General features: G+C 35.8%; 1 protein-coding gene across 1 annotated transcript; it reads right to left on the bottom strand.

Moving 5' to 3' along the window:
* Positions 1–5,196: 5,196 nt before the first annotated feature.
* On the bottom strand, positions 5,197–22,962 carry Ypel (Yippee-like). The gene is made up of 4 exons (XM_071590780.1): positions 22,247–22,962; positions 14,396–14,439; positions 10,606–10,714; positions 5,197–9,928 (listed from the first exon to the last, which is right to left on the bottom strand). The coding sequence occupies exons 1-4, from the start codon at positions 22,346–22,348 to the stop codon at positions 9,839–9,841; spliced, it is 345 nt and encodes a 114-aa protein (XP_071446881.1). The 5' UTR covers positions 22,349–22,962; the 3' UTR covers positions 5,197–9,838.
* Between the last annotated feature and the right edge of the window lie 368 nt (positions 22,963–23,330).

Here is a 23,330-nt window from a genome sequence, read left to right as displayed (position 1 = left end):
AAAGAGGAATAACATTAGAAAGAAAGGTGAGTGCAGGCATTTATTTTGATAATCAAGCTTAGATGCTTTAGCAATAGTAACTGTTTCAATACAGTGATTCTTACAATTGTTGTTTGCCTTTGAAATGTCATCTAGGAACCTTATTTCTTAAATAATATTTCCATCAGACCATTATCATGTAATTTGTTTCTTATAACATCATTATAGGGAGAAAGTTAAGATAAAAGCAAGATTATTTGTGCCTATAAATCATGGAGCCATAAAATATGGCAGATATATTCATATTTAAAGCAATTAATGAAATATATTTTATTATAAGAAAACACTATGGTTCTCAGTTTAAAAAGTCAGGATCACTTAATAGCACACTCAAGCTTTATTGAGTACCTTTTTTAATACTAATATTACTTTTTTCTTACAAAAATAGGACCTCTACTTAAAGGTGGTGATGGAGCTCCTATAGGCAGGAGAGATTATTAAAATTACCACTGTATCAAAATACTTTTCTGCAGCTGAATTCCTGAAGAAAAATTTTTATAGCAATCACACTTTACCTTCTCAGACCTATGATTACATTATTTGTGTTGACTGGATTGAAATATAAAAAACAGAAGAGTGAAGAGCAAAAAAAGAAAATAACTAAAATGATTGGCTGTTAGGATTTAATTAGATAATGAATTGTCTGGGGCCCTTTGGAAGAGAAACTAATGATGTCACAAGCATATACCTCACAACAAAGATTAAGTGCCCATGTTAACATATCCTTTACCACAAACACTTAACCTTAATTTACCAGTCAATCTATTAATACATATTTTGTAATTAGTCGATGTCATCTATGATTTTGTTGGACATAGTATGAACTATTCTAACCATGCAGGATGTATTTAAAAATAATGAAATAAACTGGACATTATGACAATGTAGCTTATTTTGATAAATCCACAATTGTGCAACATGTTGACAATTTAAGTTTTAAGGTCATAGAAGAATATATTATTTTATTAAATCTAAAAACATGTTAAACCTCTTTTTATTAATGAGCAAACCCCAAATAAAGTTAATATCACAATATAAATTACTATAACTTTTCTAAGAGATCTCTTAACAATATTCCAGAAGAATATACGTGGTCCGTGCAATAAATGCACAAACTGGTGCAATCTGGCAGCCATGACATGGACTATAGCCCCGCCCACTAGTGGCGCTAGTTGCCTGAGACCCAATGAGCTGTCTGTACTAGGCAGATCGTTGAGCTGTGCATACGATGCCAGTTATGTTAGTTTCTGTTGTCCTTGTTTTTACTATTTGTCGAACATGGAAATTGACGAAATCACAGAGCAGCGAATCAACATTAAGTTTTTGGTGAAGTGCGGTAAAAGTCATAAATAAATACTGAAATGTTGACAGCTGTTTACGGAGATAATGCTCTGAAGAAACCTTCTGTTTTCAAGTGGATTAAGCATTTTAAAGATGGCCGACAAGATGCCATGGATGATGCAAGGCCGGGACAACCTTCAACCACCTGTGTTGACGACAACATTGATCCTGAGCAGTCCCCTGTCCTTACTGATCGTCGAAAACAGTCTGAATGATAGCTGATGAACTGAATTTAGGGAAATCAACAGTGAGCACTATTTTAACCAAACATGACGTATGGATCATTCACCATGACAATGCACCTGCACATTCAGCATTGATTGTTCACCAGTTTCTGACAAAAAATTCAATCACCATCCTTCATCATCCTCCTTATTCACCAGATCTCGTCCCCTGCGACTTTTTCCTATTCCCAAAATGCAAAAATGTGATGAGGGTACCTCAATGGGAAGATGTGGACACAATAAAGCAAAAAACGGCGAGAAAACTAAAAAGCCTAACTGCTGAGGACTTCCAAGGGTGCTTTAAACAGAGGAAAAGAAGATGGAATAAGTGTGTAGCAACGAATGGAGAGTACTATGAAGGGGACAAAATCAATGTAGGCTAAATTTTGCAAAATAAAGTTTTTATGGCCTCAGTTCTAGTATTTATTGGACATGCCTCGTATCTTGATTGATCAAGTTTAACAGTTGCTGTAATCCTCGTGAGGTGGACACTGCCTCTATCAACTTACTTTATGCTCTATAGAATCTATTAGGTTATTAGGCGAACTAAGGCCAATTACATGGGGTGGCCTAAACTAGGATAATGTGCTTGCTTAGTAAATAATTTAGTGGCAGGTATTTTAATGAAACATTATTAGAAATAACTCACATTATTTATTGATATAGTTTAAATCATAGCAATGGAGCTGCATATTTATAAGAATATTTGAGAAAGGGTCCAGAAATATAAAAATCAAATCATGTGAGAGTCTCGCTCCTCACCTTACCACCCAGTCGCAGCAAATTCTCCACCAATAATTAAATTGATATTCCACTTTTGTATCGACTCTATGAGAGCTGATAAGCCTGCAAGATTTGCTTCATTTCTGAAAATGACGAAAGTTATTGCAATATTTTTATTGAAATTGATAATATCTATTACTGCAAAGTAGGTATATTTAATCCCCAACTTTTTAATGAAACTACGGAAAACCTATATCCTAATTCATGGAGCCAAATCAGAGTTATGGCACTTCCATACTATCTCAATATCTGTCGATGCTCTGTCAGCAGGAGTTCATTATTTTCTTTCAGCTGCCATAGGTGAAGACTTTTTTCCCTGCCTCTCAATCTTTGCAAAATTTTCACATGAAATGGTGGCAACAACATATTTCCTTACCTGTGCTGTACCTAATTTCAAAGTGGGAAAATTTTCCTGTCATCTCTATGTAAAGAGCTAACAAGAAATCCCTCTGCAAAGCATCCACTCTCAAAGAAGCAATGGTCAGAAGAGGTATCTGGCAAGATATCTTTATTTCTGGCTCAGTTCCACATCCTTGCAGTATGTGAAAAACAGGATTTGCTCAATACTTAGAAACATGTTGAAACAAATGCTTGTGTATGCAAGTATTGTTCGAACAAGTTCAACAAAAATACAAATGCACAATCATTCAAATTCATAGTTATCCCCATTGCCATTTGCATTTGTACTGCAACCATCTTTTTCCCAGAACATCTTCAAGAGCTGCCTTCAATACTGTGCAGTGTGAACATACACTGTGAATAATAATTTAACTTAGTTTCACATGAATACACCCAACAGATGATTGAAACTACACGTACTGGTACCTAAGGTCTCAAAGGAATTATGTACCTCGGGAAGATCAAAATATCGGGGTGCCATGGGATTCATATGGATGTGCCACTGCCCCAGCCTAAGTTTCATTGGGTTATACATCAACCAGTGCCGTACAACCATACGAAAACTATTAAAATTGCCTGAAGATGTATTGAAACCAGTGAAAATAAATCTATATTTGCATAGAGTAGCACACTGTTTTTCTTTCCTATGTATCACTACATGTTGTCCACTTCAGTAAAAAATCTGTGTCTTATGCATAGAACACTCATCATGTAGCTCATTACATAAATAGATGCAATAAATAATAACATTCACAGGGGATAAAATGGACCCAGTACAAAAATAAGCAATGAAATGCATTACCCTCCCACCTCCCCTTGAAGTTCTATTGAATACCATTTACTTTAGGTTCCTAAGATTCACAGGCCAAAACAGCGGGTTCTGGAATATTGTTCCGACTTTCAGAATAATGGCAAAATAATTGTAAAACAGTAGGTCTATGCACGGCCCAGAAATTAAAGCTCCACTTACAGAAATAGACTTACCCTTACTTATTTATACATGAGGAGAGTTGTGGAATTCTTTCTTCTCCCTGGAATTCTCATGGAAGAATGCTTTATCTAAGAAAAAGCTTTTCTTTCAGTTGCCAGGTCTATACATTCTAGTAGAATTAGCAAATCGATAAGAGTAACTCTTCATTCACCACAAATATTTTACTTCCACAAGAGCTGAAATAAGTGATTTTTCATACATGTACGAGTAATTTAAAGTCAATCCCCTAAGCCCCCCCCCCCCACTAGTTGCTGGGTCCTCCCCAGAACATAACCTTGTTCAGTTTTCTGATAATGAGCGAAACTAAGGATGATATGCACAAAAACAGACTCAAAGAAAGTGTGTCATCCTATTTTTTACTAACTGCAACACTTAAAATAACTAAATAATAATTTGCATTAGATTGAAATTTACTAAAATTTTCCAGTATTTTTATTCAGTCACTGCAAAATAGCTAAGCATTCAAATTTGTATTCAGCAATAAATGTCTCTTAAGAATTCTCTCACAAAATTTAAATGATGACAGTACTTCTCTGAGTGGCTTATATTAATGCATTTAGAAGTATTAATCCTCTACGAAGACACACACCATATGTACCCGAACTAAATATAATGTGGAGGAAACAAGAACTTGGCACCTTATGTATAAAATATTGATTAGTAAAAAGATGGAAAATACAAAATCCTGAAAACAGGTGATTACTATATTAAATGCTTTCAGACTTCACTTCATGGAATTGTGTGATGTCCATACTAAAGAAGTTTTTAATTTTCCACAGACTTTCTGCATTATTCTGGATAATTACAAACTCCTATAATATGGAGAGGTGGCTGCATTTGTTTTCTCTTCGAATAAATTTCTCCTGCTGCGATTAATCTACAGTAAAATGCCACTGAAAGCCATTATTTATTATACTTTATGAACCATTACATTAATATGTATTTGAAAAAAAAAATGAATTATGGGTGAAATGGTTTTATTGGCATGATTGGAACAGCTACTGTTGAGTTCTGAGGTGCACTTACACCAGACTAAAAAAAAATTGAAAAAATATAACGACTTTAATTTAAGGAGATTCTCTTTCTCCATGTATAAGAGGTAAATAAAATATTGTGCTCTTCCTTTGGTAATGATCTATTCAATAAAACTGTAGAAACAATAAATGAAAAGAGCAACTTGCCAAAGGTGTACTTTCACTGCAGCAGAAAAACATTTCATGTACACAATAGAAACTGTATCCTCAACAGCATCCACCTGGAGGATTTGTGGCTTCCAAATTAATTAGATTACCATCCTGTCAGGTAAGGCAAGTTAAAAACTCAGCCCTTTCTAAAGTAGGGCAGCTTGATAATTAATTATAATTAAGTGAAAATGTTTACTTCTATTCTGCAACAAAATCCTCAAACAGAACCAAGTAATGATTAATCATATATATTTAATATAAACAGAAATACTACATTCCTTTCTCATACTCCTTGAATATCATTTTCATTAACAATTTCTGTACATACTTATCCATTTTATGAAGCACAAACTTTTGGACGAAGGCTCACTTCAGTTAAATTAAGGTGAGGGATACAAGATGTTTATATCTTCTCATCCCCAAAGATCTATGCATTTCTGCACATGTATGTATACACATATTTCAGTACATATACACATACATTAATAATTTAAGAGATCTATAGATACCAACACATATATAATGACTTTACCTGCAGAGATTGGTCCAATATGTGATTCAATGTAAGCAAGTTTACCTACAAATTATAAGCAACAAACATGATTGGTTGATGAATCCAATGAGAAAACATTATGATACCTCTTGTCATAATGAAAAACTGTTAAATCTAGCCATGTCTATTTCAGATAAGTTTTCTCAGTCTTCTCAAATTTGATGTTCATGAAATTACCTTTGGAAGTTACCTTTACAATAACCCAATTAACAGCACTAAAGCATCTTAAGGTTTCTCCATTTAATGCTGCAGCCAATATTGAATAGTTCTTAGGCAATGATTACAATTTTTCACAGTAGTAATTTTTAATATCACTTTTCAAACATAAAAATATTCATTTGGAAAATGAAAATTTTTCATAATTAGAACGTAGATACGTTCAAAGTGAATTAATTCCCATAATATTACATGAATTTATGTAAACCCTTGTTAATGATGTGCATTAAATAAATATACTCATTTTAATCACATCAACCAAGTAAAAACTCACATCTTTTATTTATAAGTTCTGCCATTTTTCAGGATGGTTAAAACTGTCATTAAAATGGAAATCAAATAAGTAATTACAAATGAATTCATAACCATCTTATGGTGTCAGTGGCATTTACTCCAATGGATTGAAGCTTAACCTAGATACATCTTCACTAATAACTGGTAGGATAACTGAAATTTGTCTACTTGCAAATGTTTATAAGCTACCACAATACAGCATATAATTTATCACAGGCTAACTTTGAAGTCCACAGATTTAAAAATATGAGATATTAACAAGGGCTTACAATGTCTATATCCATTTTTCTTGGCTACAAGGTGATCAAACCAAGTTAAAGTAAAGACACAGCAAGATAGACAGTAACACCAATCTTGGATAACTCAATTGAAACAATATTACACTTATACTGTGGCATGGTCTGAACCATTTTTCAATGCTTTAATTTCAAATATTTTTATGTATTAGAATAAATAATTTTTGTTATCATGCATGCATCTAGTGCATACACAAACATTTTATATAGATGTGTATTCTTATATATACACAAACAAATACACAAACATACACACTCAACCACACTACCATTTACACCCTCACACATACCAAAGACACTCATAATCTAAAAAACTATTTTTGTTGTGAACTTTTACAATGTTTTAGTATTTACATTGAATTGACAAAATGATGACAATCTAGCATTATAGAGGAATAAACATCCAATATAAATCATCACAAGAGAGAGATTGTATTTAAAGGTTGTGTGTAGTCTATTTCAGAAATATAAAATTTTATGTTTTTTATCTTTCTAATACATTTACTTGAGCAACAGCTTTCTAATTTTAAAAATAAAACTTTAATCTGCAGGCAGCCAGGTTACAATGTAATACAAATATGCTCGCTTGGATTTGGGGGTCACACAAAGGGTTCTACATTTGTTCTTTTCAAACCATAGCATTGCCTCCTTACTAAAATAACGTAGATCATGTAGACAAGCTCATTGGTAAAACACAGACTACATGATTTCCTAAAAATTGTCACCAGGCAACAAAAGTATCAAAAACTTACAAGGAATAGGGAAATCAATCTACTTTTCCAGCAGAATTTACTTGATATGGATTCATATAGCAGCAACTTCAACGGTTGATGACTTTGGGCAGTTTAAGTTGCAACATGAGGACCTAGCTAAGCATCCACCTGGGAGAGGTTTATTAACCTCAATGCTCTAAAGTTTTAATTTTTTTTAGTATCACATATTTGTGGTTGATGATGGTACAATGATAATTATGAAATGGTGCATTGGTGAACAGAAGTGATAAGGCAGATTATTAGGTATGGAAGGCAAGGCAGTAAAAAACCACATGAGGAATGCACTGATTTACACCTCCCTTGGTGCCAATTACTCTACTGCATTTTTGACCATTGCCTCCCTCCTCACATTTTTGTGTATATTTGTGTCCTGTGTGTATAGCTTGCTTGTTCTGGTGTAAAATAGATTAAATGTAGCTATGTTGGTGGATAGTCTGTGGTCATGTGTATGAGTTATATGTGATTGTGTATGTGTTCTCTTAAAAATGAATTCGTGTAGCATGATGTGCCAAGATACACCAATCAATAGGCTGCAGGCTTACCTATTCTCCAAGACCAGAGCTTTGCTGGGAGAACTAACAGCTTATGGCTTTTGGGAGGCCAGATCTGTACTGAATCATCAGTTCTCTAGGCCTTTCATTGTCTCAAGGCAGTGAATTCATGGCGAGGAATTGAACATCTAATACCATTTTTCCCACACACACATTGCTTTTTTGTCCTCAGTACCCTAGTGTTTTTTAAGCAGGCTCTCTAAGCAGTCCAATCACAAGTAAACATTTATGCTAAAGTCATCTACCATTTTATTTGTCATATAAATTCATTTAAAAAAAAGAAAACCTCCTAATTGATTCCAACTACAAAACATAGCATTATCAAAGATGGAAACCGAAGTGGTAACAGCATGAAAACTCAGTCCAAATTTCTTTAAGAAAAAACACAAGAAACACAAAGATTGCATGCAGGAAAACATAAGATTGTCACAGAGGTAGACATGACCCATTGTTTTTGAAATAAAATTTCTATAGACTATTTTTCGAGTGTCATAAAAGAACACTCTAGTTTAAAATGTTTCAAAACAAGAGAGTTAATTGTTCTTTCATAAAAACAAAAAAAAAGACAAAAGCATTTAAAACTCTGAGACAGTTTTGAGTGTAAAAAAAAATGATCCACAGATTGAAAGACTAGAACGGGTTTCAATATATAATGTCCCCAGCATACTGGCAAGGACACACCGTTTCATCACGTATGCCTCCTCACGAAAACAAGTTTTAGCCGCAAGGAACACTCCTTTCCCAACTGGCTCCTCTTTCATCACATTTCCTACCCACATCTGTTCTACCCCCAAGGACATTAGAAAACTATAGTAAATGCCATACATTAGCCTGGAGGCCAAGCAAAGAATTTAAAACCCCAATGAAAAGCTTACTCAAATAAATAAACACTAGGAGAGGTCAAAAAGCGCCGACGCAGGGGATTTATTCTACTTCTTGTGAGTGCTTTCTGCCTGCATATGCAAACCTCTGGCAAACGACTGGATGAAGGGCCATATTCCACACTGGGTTGGCCCCTCAAACCATTGCAACAAATAAAGCAAGAGGCGGGTACCTCTCAAAAAACACCATCTTTCTCTCCTAATTCAACCATTTCACAACAATGTCTCTCACTTCATTAGCAATCAGTTCACTAAAGCACACCCAGAGCAAAACAAAGCAGGCCTCACACACCAAGATGGCATCCAGCCTCAGTATGTATATGGCATCCACGGCCCACTTAACACACTCCTTTTTTTCTTTCTCTTTGAGTTCGCTGGAGAAAAAAACTTTTCTTCTTTTTAAGGCTCTTCATTTTAGTAGTAGTGGCAGTGGAGACAAGTCCTTCCTCTGCAAAAAGATACAGCTAACAGTTAACGGCACTGCAACCCTCCTTTAGACCACCAAATCTTCAAAGAGGAATCAGGGTACCGAGCACAAAAATAATTATAGTGATGTATCTTTAAGTAATACAGGCCTGTGGCACAACAGCCAGTGAGCACTACAACTTTCCATTTGGCAGAGATAAGATGAGAAATCGGGACAAGAGATGACCCCATCAGGGGAACCATTTGGCCTCGGAATGTCTGCCCATTTTCAATGAATCCCTGCCTCTTGCCACAGGCCAATGAAAGCCAGCATATGAACCGATCTATGGCTAGCCCAACGATGGCACTTGTAATAAAAATTCGCAGACTAAGGATCTTCAAAAATTTACTAACACCATCCATCGGTAGCTGTTCAGCACTTTTCAACAGCATATTTTTTTTACTTTGAGGCACAGAATCAGTGACACACCCGGGATTACAACAGGGATCATAGAACTGGACATGCAGCAATGAGGATCAAGGGGGTCAAGATTTCTTTTCAAAAAACAAGCAGAGCAGGCCACGAATTGCGGTAATTCCTTCTTCCCTGCTCTCCACCTCCCTCCCAGCCAAAAGTCGAATGCAATGTTTGTGTCAGAAAATCCTGGTGTTAAGTTTCCATCACTTTCATGACCATTTCAAGTCCAGTCCAGCACAAGATGTTCAATTCCTGGAGACTGGTGACGATGGTCAGTGGCAGTGTCATGAGACAAGGAGTGCAGGCAGGAAAGAGATTGAATATCTGCACGAGTGAGAGAGAGGAGGCAGCATGGGGTGGCGGTGGTGGCACATCAGGTGTGAGGGAGGTCGGGGGGGCGGGGCGCTCGCCACCGCCACCCCCACTCCCATCAGTCCCAGCCATTCTCCTTGATCATGTGGGCCAGCTCAATGATGTACTTCCCTTCCTTGTACTTCTGACTGGACTCAAAAGCATGCTCCTGAAAGATATCATTAACCACAAGTTAGTAATGGCGAAGAAATTCCACTATTTTCGACAATAAAGCATCCCCTCCCCTCCATAGTAATCCCTCAAGGGTTACTTTGGCAGGTGAATCAGAGATCACCTAACACTAAGTCCTACACAGTGTGTCAAATTAACACATTATCAGGGAAATTAGGAGGGGTAGGGGGCAGCAGTTTCTTTCCCTGCATCATATGTCTAAGATGAACTGGTATATCTCAACTTTACAGCACTTTTCTTTATTCAGTGGGCCAATTTACAAGAAATATTATCCCTGCATATGAAAGACATGGGACAACAACTGTAGGTTTATTTTACATATGTTTAAGGCATTAAAGGATAATGCAATCAATATTATACATTCAAAATCAGAGCTATTCCACAGGGGCTGTCGCCATGTATTCTGTACATGAAATTTTCATGTCAGGTATGTTGACATTTGCAATGCCAGAGACAGTCCTCTGACAATTTCCCTCAATATTTGTCATCATAATTCAATAATTTAGTAATTCACATGAGACATTTCCAAATTTAAATGTATTCATTATTAAAAACATAACTAATCTTTCCAATGGTAATCATTGACCATTTGACTAAATTTTGCCCAGTCTTTCTTGATTATGTCATTAGCAATAATAAATAAATAGAACTTACATATTTCCAGCCTAAGGTGGTTTTGCAGCATTCACAGTATATGTCAGCCACAGCATGGAGACCAGTCAAAAGGACTCGCTCTTCTGCAGGTCCACACCCAACATTCACTCTGTTTTCAAGCAAAAAATCAAAGACAAATATATGAGAACAAGTTAATGAATATACACAATTATGTACTTAATCTTTTCAACTTGTCAAAAATATATAATAACAATTGTTGAGACTATCCCAGATTTATTAAAAGAGCAGAAGTACAGATTCATTAGGTGCACAGTATTAATAAATTTTTCTCTTGAAAATTTTAAAATTCTGTTAATTATATTTTACATTATTAACAATCACTAGTTAGTCCATGATAGATCTCAAAATATGGACTGAATATTTCTATTCCTCAGCAGACAGTGACTATTCTACCAGCACAAAGGAATCATTAAGGGTCTCAAAGAAACATATAGGTATGATTCTAAGGATTTATTCTTTAATTATATTCACGACTACATGGTGAACTGAAAGAATAGCCACATAAGCATCCCATATTTTCATTAGACACCTACTCTGTCTTTCATTGAACCACCTAAAAATAAAATGTGGGTATATGTATTACATACCCAGGCAGGTATTGATCATTAATAGGTGATCATCTCACAGCAGTTATGGTCCAAAACTAAATGGTTCAAAAACCATCTTATGATATGAAAAATTCCTTAAGTCTTCACAGAAGCCTTTGCTAAGGTTTCTGCACTTGTACATCGTAAAGGGCAAAGGTATAGTTGAAAAGCATATTATCAAATAACCAAAAGCACTATCTAGCATAATTCCTGAAAAACCTTTGGCTGGCCTTCCATCAAGTTGTAAGCATATTACACTCAATTCTTCCTTTTGCAGAACTCTTGATTTTATTATTCAGTAATTTTACTCCAAATAGTTTTCATTGATGCCCTTAAATATTTTTTTAAGGTTAACTGTGATTCCACTGTGAGGTCCTCACAATGCAATAGCAGACTTCAGAGTTTCAGCTACAGAAACCTTTCAGTTTGCATCCATATTTTATTTTCACTTTTATGACCGTTTCCGTTGACTGACCATATTTTATCACTGCTTCTACTAATGGGTGTCAATACCATCACAATTCATCAGGGCTTATTTCATAATATCTTCCTTTTTATGCTATTGCATGATGTTGTGCATTTTAACATGCATAAACAATCAACTACATCAAAAGTTGTTCCTTGCAAGTTCTATTTCTGAATATGCATGCACTTTGTATAAAAATTGTATTCAAATTCAATTTTAGCCCTAAATGAATTATGATTGACACTGTTTTAGCAACGATATACTTTACTAATGGTAACTCCCACATGTAAGGCGCCATTGCCCAAGTTCTATCAATTATAAATTGCTCTTTTCAATTCCACCATGTAAATGGTTGTTTCTTGAAACAGATCTACATACATAGTAATCTCCTAGCTCTTGAGTGTGCTTCTAAGTGTCTTGCATAAAAAAATTTCTATGCAATTTTGGGAATGGGGAGCTCGAAAAGAATACCCCAGAAGCTAGGAGATGATTATCAACATGGATCTTACTTGGCCCACAAAAATCATTCTATATTAACAGTGTGAAAATCTAAATGTTCTTACTTACACCACAATTAAGATATGGCAATCATCAAGAATGAATTAGAACAGGCACAGCTTTTGGACACCAATCAAACCCTCCTCCAGTCAAATTGCAAGACCTCACACAGGCTGTGTAAGGTGATACAATACTGCTCAAAATTCTTCCCCATACATTCTGATAGGCATAGCTGAGTGCTTTGGCAATGCTTGCCAAGTGATTGAAAAATATTCCCTAAAGTTTTACTCAGTAAGAACTTAATGCGCAGAAAATCCATTCCACATATGCTCTAATCATTGACTACAAAATGAATTTCTTCCATATTTATGAAAAAGTTGCATGCTGCCTACATGTAAGAATATGCTTATCAATTTTTAAATCATATCGACTATGAATCCACAGCTATTTTGTTTTTACCCACGGATATATTCTGCTTCTTTTCCATTCAGAAAACCTTTTTTCCATTTTTATTTTAAAGAACCTTCAATACTACTGGCAAAATATATCTGACAATGTACACAAATTTATTAAAAATTGCATTCAGTAATTTTCTATGTCAATCTCAACAGATTAAATTGTCATATTTTGCATTTAAATTATCAGATAAAAATTTAACGATGACCTTTTATAAACCAACAGAAAGCCATTTCCAATAAAAATAAAACAATGTCCCAGAGGTTAGCGATTTCGTAAGGGTTTAAGTGAAAAATTAATAGATATCCAGAAGTTTATAACATTTTTGAAATTAGATATGGCAGCAGTGAAAGATCTTTATCAATATGCAGACACTACTCTGTATTTAAAAACAAAAAATTTATCTACCAATTGCTAATAAGTTTCCCATTTTAAAAATTATAATAGCATTTGAAAGGTTAATAAATATCTTTCCTGTACTCAAGTCCCGAAGAAAACAAAACATTACAATGACACGCCTCTTAGCATAATGATTCAAAAGCGTAATAAGCTTATGAGAGTATTCATCTTTTTGATATGTCATAATCATAACAGTGGTGCATTGGACAGAATCAGTACCTTGGTGATTTTTTTTCAATTCAAGGTTAAATTAGAGATTTTAAAAATATGGACTTCAACATACTACCTCTGTTATCTTCAACTGCATTTCAATTAATTAATCATTATTCATTGAAATAACTAAAAATGAAAATTTTAGCTAGAGAAACCTAAATGGGAAAAATAAAAATTTTTAAGTGGGTTGCCTGCAGTCAATTTGAGAATCACATTTGAACATTTCCAGGCCTTAAGAGGCCTAATACTACTGTTAAAGAACAGGGATAAAGCAGTGCAAAGGTAGCTATATATTTAATGCATACTAAATGAAAAAAAAATACTTTTGATCAGTGCGTCCCAGGTGAAGCTGAATAATGGTTTTGGCATACTTCATAATAATTACATATTTTTACAGTATTCACAATGTTTTCCAAAATGCATCAAAGAATTTTGCCATCATTATTATTATTGGTATTACACCATTTAAGGTAGACGGGCTTTGGATGTACCCAGACTGAAAAAAGACATATTTCTTAATCTCGCTACAACAACGGTAAAAGCAAATTTGTTTTGAAAAACTATATAATGAAGTGTGACTTGCAATTTATTGATAAAATTTACTTTTCCCTGCACACTCAAGTACCCATAAAGATACATCTTTTTTTAAGGCAGGTCAAACTTCAAACTAGACATAGGTGGCTCATTTAAAATAAGGTGATATTTTCTGGGCCAATAATTACGCGTAAAATCTCAATTGTTCTGCTTTATACAAGCAATGTACAGTGCAAGTAATAACTCTAGTAACAAAGTCTTACAATCTCATCAGATTGCTTTATAAATATTTTTATTTTTTCAATTAATTAATTATTTTATTATGCGCTTTTGTTGATTCATTTTTTAAACTAAATTTCAAAATGACCTTTCAATCATTTTACTGCCTTTGACTAATTGAGTTTGAGAATATTAGTTGTTTTCAGCGAAATGTGTACTCAAACTTATATTTGAACCACCTCATACTTGAATATCTGAAAATTTACACTGTTGCGACAGAGTTTTCGATGACTAATAGCATTAAGAGCATAAAAATATAGGTAATAAACATTTTTCTTCTATGTAGCATTTAACAATAGGTTACTAACATATAATTTTATATGCTGAATATACTTACACAGAGTTAAAGAGATATGCCCTGCCTTGACTCCCCTGGAATGACTGAAAAAGAAATATTTCAAATGAAAAATAATAAATCAATAAAAATCCAAGAGTACCACCACTAAGATTGTTTTACCTCAGATATCTACTGAAACAAGGTTTCATTCAAATGAATTCCACAGATGAAAAAAATGTATGTACCACATTTTGTATCATACGTCACCACTCACCAAATATGTCTAACATAACATGGATGACATAGAACCAGGCAGTATGCAAACATTCAGCAAATATTCATTTTGTGTTCACACTGTTTGGACTCAAGAGACAAATGCTCCTTCAGCCTTGAAATGGCCATATCATACATAATACAATATTCAGAGAATACTCCGCAGACAAATTGATTCTCTTGCTAAGGTTAAAGTTTCCTGTGAAACTTTAACTGTGTTTGGCTAAAATTGTGCTAAGTGTTCACAAATCAGTCACCAGATAATTACTACAAAAAGAGAGCACTTTTACAGGGCCTAAAATGTAATGTTAATATGCAAAAATATTCCCTTTCTTCAAGGTATAAGACTTCTGATTTTCCTGCATTAGTGAATTATTCAGGTGATTATTATCACATAATATAACCCATCTGTGGCTTTCCAAGAAGCATTGAAAGACGACTGATTAGCTTTCCAACATTGGGTGAATGACAGCCAGTGATTATTTCCCTAAATTTCGGTCAATGTAAGGCTGAATTATGAAAATTTTGGCCCAATAATGGTTCTAATGCTAATATTCACCAATAGATATCAGCACAATTGATATCACTATAACTGAGTCAAAATTGCCATAACTGCCTGACATTTTACAATAAATTCTTTCTAAAAGAACTTTTCAGTTTCTTTTATATAAATAGTAAATATGATTTGACTTTTGGCATTCAAAGAGTTACACAATTCATGCCAGCATCCAGTCATATTTTCAGTAATATTTTATTCATCATAGTTGACAGAAGTGAAGGAATTTCCAATTATTTTTTTTTGGTGGAGTGAAAAGTAAATTATAGATGAAATAATTTTAATAACAATACCAGGAATATAGAACTTGGGAACACCTTCTATTGGGGTATTAATAAACCAGATAAAATCATTTAAAATATTCTTTTTATGTTGAAACTACTTTTGCTGAGGTTTTGTTTGAATTAGCAATACTTTTAATCTCCTTACAGCTGTTTAACTCTAATTCAGGCCATAGGTATCTTATTAATCTTCACAATGTGCATCATGAGAATCATTTTGGTTACTGGATAAGGATAAAGAAAATCATTGAAAAAGATTAACCCACAAGATACACATCACTGAATACGTCACTTCAATGCCCTATCTTCTAGCCAGATGGCAAATACTAGCACAGTGCAGGTTAGGGGTGGCATGGTGATTAATGCCATAATTCATTCCTTAAACAATTAGAAAACATTCTACATATGTTTTGTAAGGTTCACTGAGCATTCTGAGAATGTTCCCAGAATATTTGTTTTGTAGGAAATTCTAACACCCACAGAATTGCTTGACAACAAATAATAACACCCTCTCCATATCAGGGAACATTTGTGTGCTACCTAGGAGGTACAACCAATTGATGAATCAAAACTAGAACAATTCATCAACTAATGAGACATAAAATAATTTTTTCCTGTATAATAAATTAATTTTTTCCTATATAAACTACAGAAACCCTAATTAAATTGAAATCATATAGGCTTATTTACTGAACGAGAGAAGTGATGATTCTCCAAGAAAAAAAAACAATTTGCTTTGCATAAATCTTAAGATCGATAGGCTCAAATATTTAATATTTTAACATTAAGTGTGTCATTAAAGCACATAATAGGTCCTGGTACATCATATAATGACAAATTATTATTTGCTGGGTGAAACATACCACTAATTTTATATTATATTGTAAAAGGGGAGTTTGAAAAATCAATGCAAAGTCAAGAGATTGTACCAAAAGAACATATCAAGGATCCCATCAATTTTCAGCCAGATGTCTATTATTCTATGTTTAGCACTTGTTTGGGTTAAGTTAGTACTGATAAGAATGGTTTATAAGTGGTTTCAAAATTTTCAGTGACCATATGTGAGAGAGCTATCATACCACAAGTGAGAGAGCTTTGCAGCCCCTGTGTGATACTCCCCAGGAATCATTGATAAAATTCATGATATGGCAATGGATCATAGAAGAGTAAAAGCATGAGACTGCTAATGCTGCAGGCATCATAAAGGAATGGGTATTTAATATTTTTCATCAATATTTGGATATGAGGCATTTGGCTCACAGTTGACCAAACATGGAATTATGTGACCTGTTTTAAGACTAGCTTGCAACCTGTTTCGTTGAAATAGGCATGACTTGGGCATCATTTTATCACTGAAGATTAAATATGGATACACTACTACACTTTTGAAGCTATGGAACAGTCAAAGCAAGGGGTTGCCTGCATGAGGGTTTGCACCAAAGAAGGCAAGGACCATTCCTTCAGCTGGGACAGTAATGGACACAGATCTTTCAGGACTCACAAGGTATAATCTTCATTGACTATTTGGAAAAAGGAAAAACTATTGATCATTCATAATATGCAGTGTCATTAGATCTTTTGAGCATTAAATTCCAAGAAAAATATCCACAATTGACCAATAAGGAAGTAATTTTCCATCATGACAATGCACCAGCTTCTTTGAGTTTGTATCTAAAAAATTGATTCCAACTTGTTTCCCCTCCCTGTAGCTCACCAGATTTAGCTCCCTTGAACTAGTATTATCCTTCCAATATAAAGAAATGGCTGGGGAGATGGAGATTTAATTCAAATGAGGAGGTGATTGTGGAAACAAATGTTTATTTTGAAGCTGGAAAAATCACATTATTCATCAGGGATCAGCACACTAGAGCAGTATTGAACAAAATTCGTGAGCCTAAAAAGAGTGCATTTAAAAGAGTGCAAGAACATGATGGTAACTAATGGTGGAAGCTCTCTGCCACCTGGGGCCCATGCCATCAATTCAGTTTGGCCACCTTTTTTACCCATGTAGTTGGAATTCATTGGTGAGCACATGCCTATGAAGGGAGTTATGAAATCTCTTATCCCCAATCGCTGGATGTTTACTATTTATATCGTATCAAATGTAAAAGTAAGACTTAAAGACATTGTATGAAAAACTAAATCATCATATAGAGTCTAACTCATGTCTTAAGAGAACTTGGCCAATTTTAAGAGCAATTGATTACTGTTGAAGTGATCGCTGTGGCAGAGAGCCACAGCAGATTATTGAAAGATGACTGAAATGTCATAATGAGGGGTCATATCACATTTTCTTGGGATAAACAATTGAGGTGGTTTCTGATTTGCCTTCCTCATTAGTGGTTTAATGACAACATCACTGAAACGGTTCTTCTACAGGGGTCAAGCACCTTCCAGCTACCTCGCAGAGGTACAGACGGTGTGGACCTTTTGTCTGGTTCCTTCCCTTTGGCCTATACGTGGGTGACCTATGACCTATGAATTAGCCTACTCTTATTGAAAGGAAACAAGATGCGACACAATTCAACATCCCATCTGACGAATGGCATACTCACAATCTCTGTGACTCACAAGTGCTTTCCACGAAGCACATTAAGTAGGAATTGGGATACCACTGAAAAAGATCTACTCTCTCCTGGATTCAAACCCGGGCCACTACAATTGTGTCCATCACACCATCCCAATCCCCTCTCAGGGTTACAGTATTATTACCTGCACTTGTGCATTAGGCCATTAATTGCTGTTTCCATCATAAAAGGTCAGCTTTATATTATTCTTCAACTACATCATTCGGATAAGTGGAAGGACCTACATATTTAAATCTGATCCCTATGCTTTGTAATGCAAGATATTTTTAAGGAGAAAACAAGATAAGCCCTCAAATCACGTCACCCCAATTTTCCTTACATACCTTAAAAGGTAGATATAACAAAAGCAACCTTATGAGTACCACAAACATTAACATTACTTACTGAAAAATGATTAAAATTAAAATGCAATTATGTCTCATATTAGCATATCTATCTATTCAGGGCATATTACAGGGGCTCAGCGATAACTCCAAAATGAGTAATTCAAGTATTGCAATGAAAAAGTAAAATTGCAGGCATAAACAATAATTAAATGCAGTAATTTAAATACTAGATACACAATTAGGACACACTTTTGTAATTAGGTGCACAATTTTTCATTCCTGTGCAAACCTGATGCAATTTAAAATATGATCATCACATCATAGACGACGCTAATCAAAGTTGCTGGCTCTGGCCAAATTTTATAATGGGATTTTAGAAGGCAGTAATTAGTGAAAATTAAGATGCATTTTATCAGTCAGGCAAGTAAAAAGGTATTTCAACAATAACATTTATTCATACTAAAATATTAAATTTTACAGTGCTCATACTTCCCACTAGGGGAAGTATGAGTACATGCATTTCCCATAAATATGCAAAGGCTATTCACAGAATGAACAAATTGAACACTGATGATTAACAAGACGAATGGCAAGTCATGTATCCTACTTTTTACCAACTGTTTTTGCTAAATAAAATAATGCATGAAATCGACTGATTTTTAAAATATGCTTCATAAAAAATCTCATATATAATAACTGTGGAAAACAACACCTTGAGGAAAACAATTTATCTCCCATGAATCATTATCTTTCAAAGGCACCAAAGGATGATGAAAGGAGGATGAGGGAGTCCTGATCTCCAAACCCTCACTTAGAAAACTTTTAGAACGAGTAAATGAGCTTGGTAAGGGCACATCTACAATATGATGCTGGTAGTGTACAGATTATCGAAGAGGATTTCAGTCCAATCAATTCCAGATGCCAAGGTTATACAGCCTTCCATCTAACTTCAATAGTTAATCCTTTGCCCAAACTACATCCATGGTCAGGTACTCAATAGCAAACAGTGAGTCTAACAACCCTGGCCTTAGGGTGGTCAGACTAGCATGTCATGGACTTGGTGATTGAGACCAGTGGGTTATTATGGTACAGTTCAATTCAATTTGTTCCGTTCCTTGGGATCCTTAGCATCTGATCATTATCTTAATATCTGATCTTTATATTGATTGTGTTACCTTAATCTTAATGCAAAATATTTCACACAATTTTGCCGTGAAATCCTTAAATTTCAGCACAAATCAGTGAAGTAACTGTCATAGCATTTCCCATAGTTCTTTGAATTTACCTTTAATTTTTTAACTGGAAAGTTTTTAAGTTCACACTGGAATAATGGCCTTTGGAGCAGTGGAACCGATAACAAAAATAGCTAATTTAGAGTGATTTCCAGCTTAAGGATTGACTTACATCTTAACATATACATATGTTGGTATGCTAAATGATTTTTCTAAAGCTTAGTAGTTTGACACAGTAGTGTATGAGTGCCTAAATATTAGTGGAAATTATGTAGAAATGTAGATTAAGGGACAGACGTTCATGTAAAAATAAAATCAATAAGAATACTTCTTTTTTTCAAAACTGTATTTATCTAAAAAAATCACCCCGCGTATCATTTCCATTTAGATAAAAAAATCAAAAGATCATTCCCTACTTCCAATAATTTTTATGAAAGCATTGCTGCCAACAGAGCCAATGATTTCCATGTATTTATAACCAGGATGCAGCAATGGTTATGGCCATTATGAGCGTACTAATATTTTGATCAAATTATATTTGCATAGATTACTCTTTCAAGATGGGGAGTAGAGAAGCGACAAGGACAGTAATTCATACCATCAGAATTTACCTCAAATATTGAAAAATAAAAGGGCACATACATGGCAAACTTAAACCGATAAAATTATAACATCCACATTAACCATCAACACTTATCTAGTTCAACTTAATTTCCCTAAAACGACCCTATATCCTGTACAAAATGAATGTAACAACCCTTCAATCATTCAATGAATGTTTCCATCCTCGCTTACTTTCACGTTGAGATTCATCTGTATTATTAGAATCCTGAGGATCATCTGGATTGTGATTGGCCATAGCACTGCATTGAAGTGGCCATTGGAGGTAAAAGAAATCTTTCACTGGAAGAAATCCCTCTTCACCTACTGGTCCTCTGCAAGGCATGCTTAATCTCCTTCCACAAAAATTAAAGCCACCACATTACAGGTATCAAAGGGATTATTGTATTTTTTATTGTAATTTCAAATGCAATAAGAAACTTAAAATTGAACCTGAGGAAGCATTATAAGAGATTTCAACAGAATGAAGAAACAGCTAAACATTCAACCGATGATGTCATCTCTTCTTGGGTGCAAAATGTGGGTTTTACAGCCCTGGTTAACAGGATTAATGGCCATTGGAGTGTAGGATAAGGAGGCCGAAATAGCAGTTTGAAAGTGATCAGCTTGCTTGTCAAGTAGGGGCAGTGTTATGTATCTTCTTTTTCAGATGCCTTTACACTGATATGTTGAGGAGGGCCAGTTGAATTATGGCAGCTTCATTTCTGTGTATTGCAGCTGCAACGTTTTTATTTATGCAAGATCAGATACGATACTAAAACAATAACATGCTTACCCATGGAGTTTACAATGACACGATATTCTACGCGGGATAACATTCCGATCAATTAATCACAAACTATTCCATCTTCCTTGATAGCACTAGTTTTGCAATTTATGATTCATATCGTTGCATATTGCTGCACAGCTTAATCATTCCTCAACTATAAATATTTCCTCCTACAATTACAGTCATTTAATTAAAAGTTCCAAGGTGAGAATTTCAACCCTCAGCTGAACCAAAGGAGCAATAACCCAAAGGCACTTCACCTCAAACTCTCAAATTCTGATCCCACTGTTTGAGTGGAGCATCATGACCATGTAAGGCAGAAAGAATTGGACTATTCGAAACACATTTGATGTCCCTAGCGTTTTTTAAATGTATAATTCAATTTAATGCCATTTTCCACAGTTATAGTTAGAGTTCATATGTACAAGTAATTTTTTATCACCATTTTGTCAATTTCTCCATTCCGAATTTCTTTTAAAAATTGATTCTTAACATCTATTCATCATGGAAATGTGATCAAAAGTTGAAATGCAAAAAAATAGAGATCAATAAAATCGAAGTAAATAGGGAATTATACCTAGGAAATAAGTAATGACATGCTTCTTGATTTTGGACCTTACATATAATATTTCAGAAGAATTTAACGCATTTTTATCATTGTCACCACTTTTTGCCGTAATCCTTCAATGTCAGTCAATGCTTTTCATTAAATTCTATACCATTCACTAATCAGAATAGTTATGTTTTGACCTCAGACACCTCTCATGAGAAGAATAGCCTATCACTATAAATTAAGGTCGTAGCCAACCAAACAACTGTAAAAACCCATTTTGTAGCAGTTTATTAGAGCTGCGCATTATAATTCCAGTACTATGATTCTATTTTTTACACAACACGTTGTATAAATTCGAAACAATATTTAACTTCGGAAAAATTAATAACACTTCAATCTTCTGAATGGGCATTTCTTATGTAATCAATGTATCTCATACGTAAGAATATTACATGTGAAACAAAAGGAGGAAATAAAACCAGGACTGTGGATAGGATAACTGAAGCGAAAATTAAATTACAATCATCAAACTGTTGAATGTCAATTGGGGCACTACTGGGCTTAAGCAATAACTTCAGGTCATGGGTTGAAACTGCTCACTAACAGCCTAACAGTTTTTTTCAAATTCTCATATTCTAGAATTCGCTGGACACAAGTGATGAATTTGATTTAAAATAAACACCAGTCAAAGGAAAGATTCCCAAGAGCATACCTTGGAGATGAGTTCATCATGGTTGGCCAAATGTGCCCGACAGTGTATGCAGGAGTACGTGCGGTGGCAGGCTGGAAGGTATGCCTGGAAGGTCTTCACCATGTTGTGGGGCCTCGACGGGGCCGCTGGGGTGGCGATATCAGCCGTGTCTGGAGGATCTAAGGGATCTCTTTGCCCAGGTGGATGGTCGACGTCTGGGGACTCCGGCCTTTGGCGACGCAGGCAGGGTCCCAAGCGACGCCGCAGGCAGAGTCTTAAGCGGTGCAGGGGCCTCAGGAGGACCCCGAGCCCTGCCGACAGCGAGAGAGCCGTGGGTGGAAGGAGGTGGAGGAGGAAGAGGAGGAGCAGGAGGAGGAACACCTCCCTCTCTGCCTCCACCTCGGCCCCCGCCGTGGACACGTGAGAACTCGTGGGAGCGGTCGTCGCCAGGGGGGGCGAACAATAGGCGAGGCTCGGAGGCCTCTCGCGCAATCCGGGGCGGGCTTTCGTACGGCCCCCCTCTTTTGACGCCTGGATCGGAACCCTGGATGGAAGTCCGGCTAGGGCCGGCACCGCCTCCTCCCACCTTCCCGAGTCTTCCAGTGGGTCCTCCACGACTGGTCCGCCCAGCGGCTCAGCCGCCGCCGGGGTCGCGGCTGGCGGGGGTGGGTTTGCCCCGCCCCGCCCCCCTCCCCGCCCCCCACTTAGGGGGACACCACTTGGGGCACTCCCAATCGGGACCCCCGGCTCCTCTTCCCCAGAGACAGCCGTGTGCTAAAAAAACTACCTCACCTCCGTGCGTTTAGTCCCCGACCGATGGTGCGGGCTACTTGTTGCACTCTCCGGAGGCCAACAAAATTCAGTGCGTTGTTGGAACACCACCGTCACAAGTCAAGGGTTAAAAATGTTCGTGTTCAGCCGTTTAAAGGAGTACACGACCTCCGGCATGGGCAGGAGGTCCAAAGGATACATTTAGGGGCCTATTGGGGGTCACTTTTACGAGTCCACACAGTCATCCGGCGAAAGAGGGGTCACAGGCAGACTTAATTTTCTTCTTTCCTGTAGAGATAAAACTAAAGTTGTAATACTTAACTTATTTAAGTAA

This window comes from Hetaerina americana, unplaced genomic scaffold (assembly GCF_022747635.1).
Source record: "Hetaerina americana unplaced genomic scaffold, ioHetAmer1.1.p SCAF_4, whole genome shotgun sequence".
NCBI classification, from domain to species: domain Eukaryota; kingdom Metazoa; phylum Arthropoda; class Insecta; order Odonata; family Calopterygidae; genus Hetaerina; species Hetaerina americana.
The sequence above is the reverse complement of the archived record's forward strand: the minus strand, read 5'-3'. Positions and strand labels throughout refer to the sequence as shown.

Coding starts and splice junctions, on each gene's coding strand:
- Ypel (XM_071590780.1), bottom strand. CDS start 22,348: ATGGTGAAGACCTTCCAGGCATACCTTCCAGCCTGCCACCGCACGTAC. Junction 10,715..14,395: donor GCATATCTCTTTAACTCTGT/GTAAGTATATTC, acceptor GCTTGAAAACAG/AGTGAATGTTGGGTGTGGAC. Junction 9,929..10,605: donor CCACCTTAGGCTGGAAATAT/GTAAGTTCTATT, acceptor GATATCTTTCAG/GAGCATGCTTTTGAGTCCAG.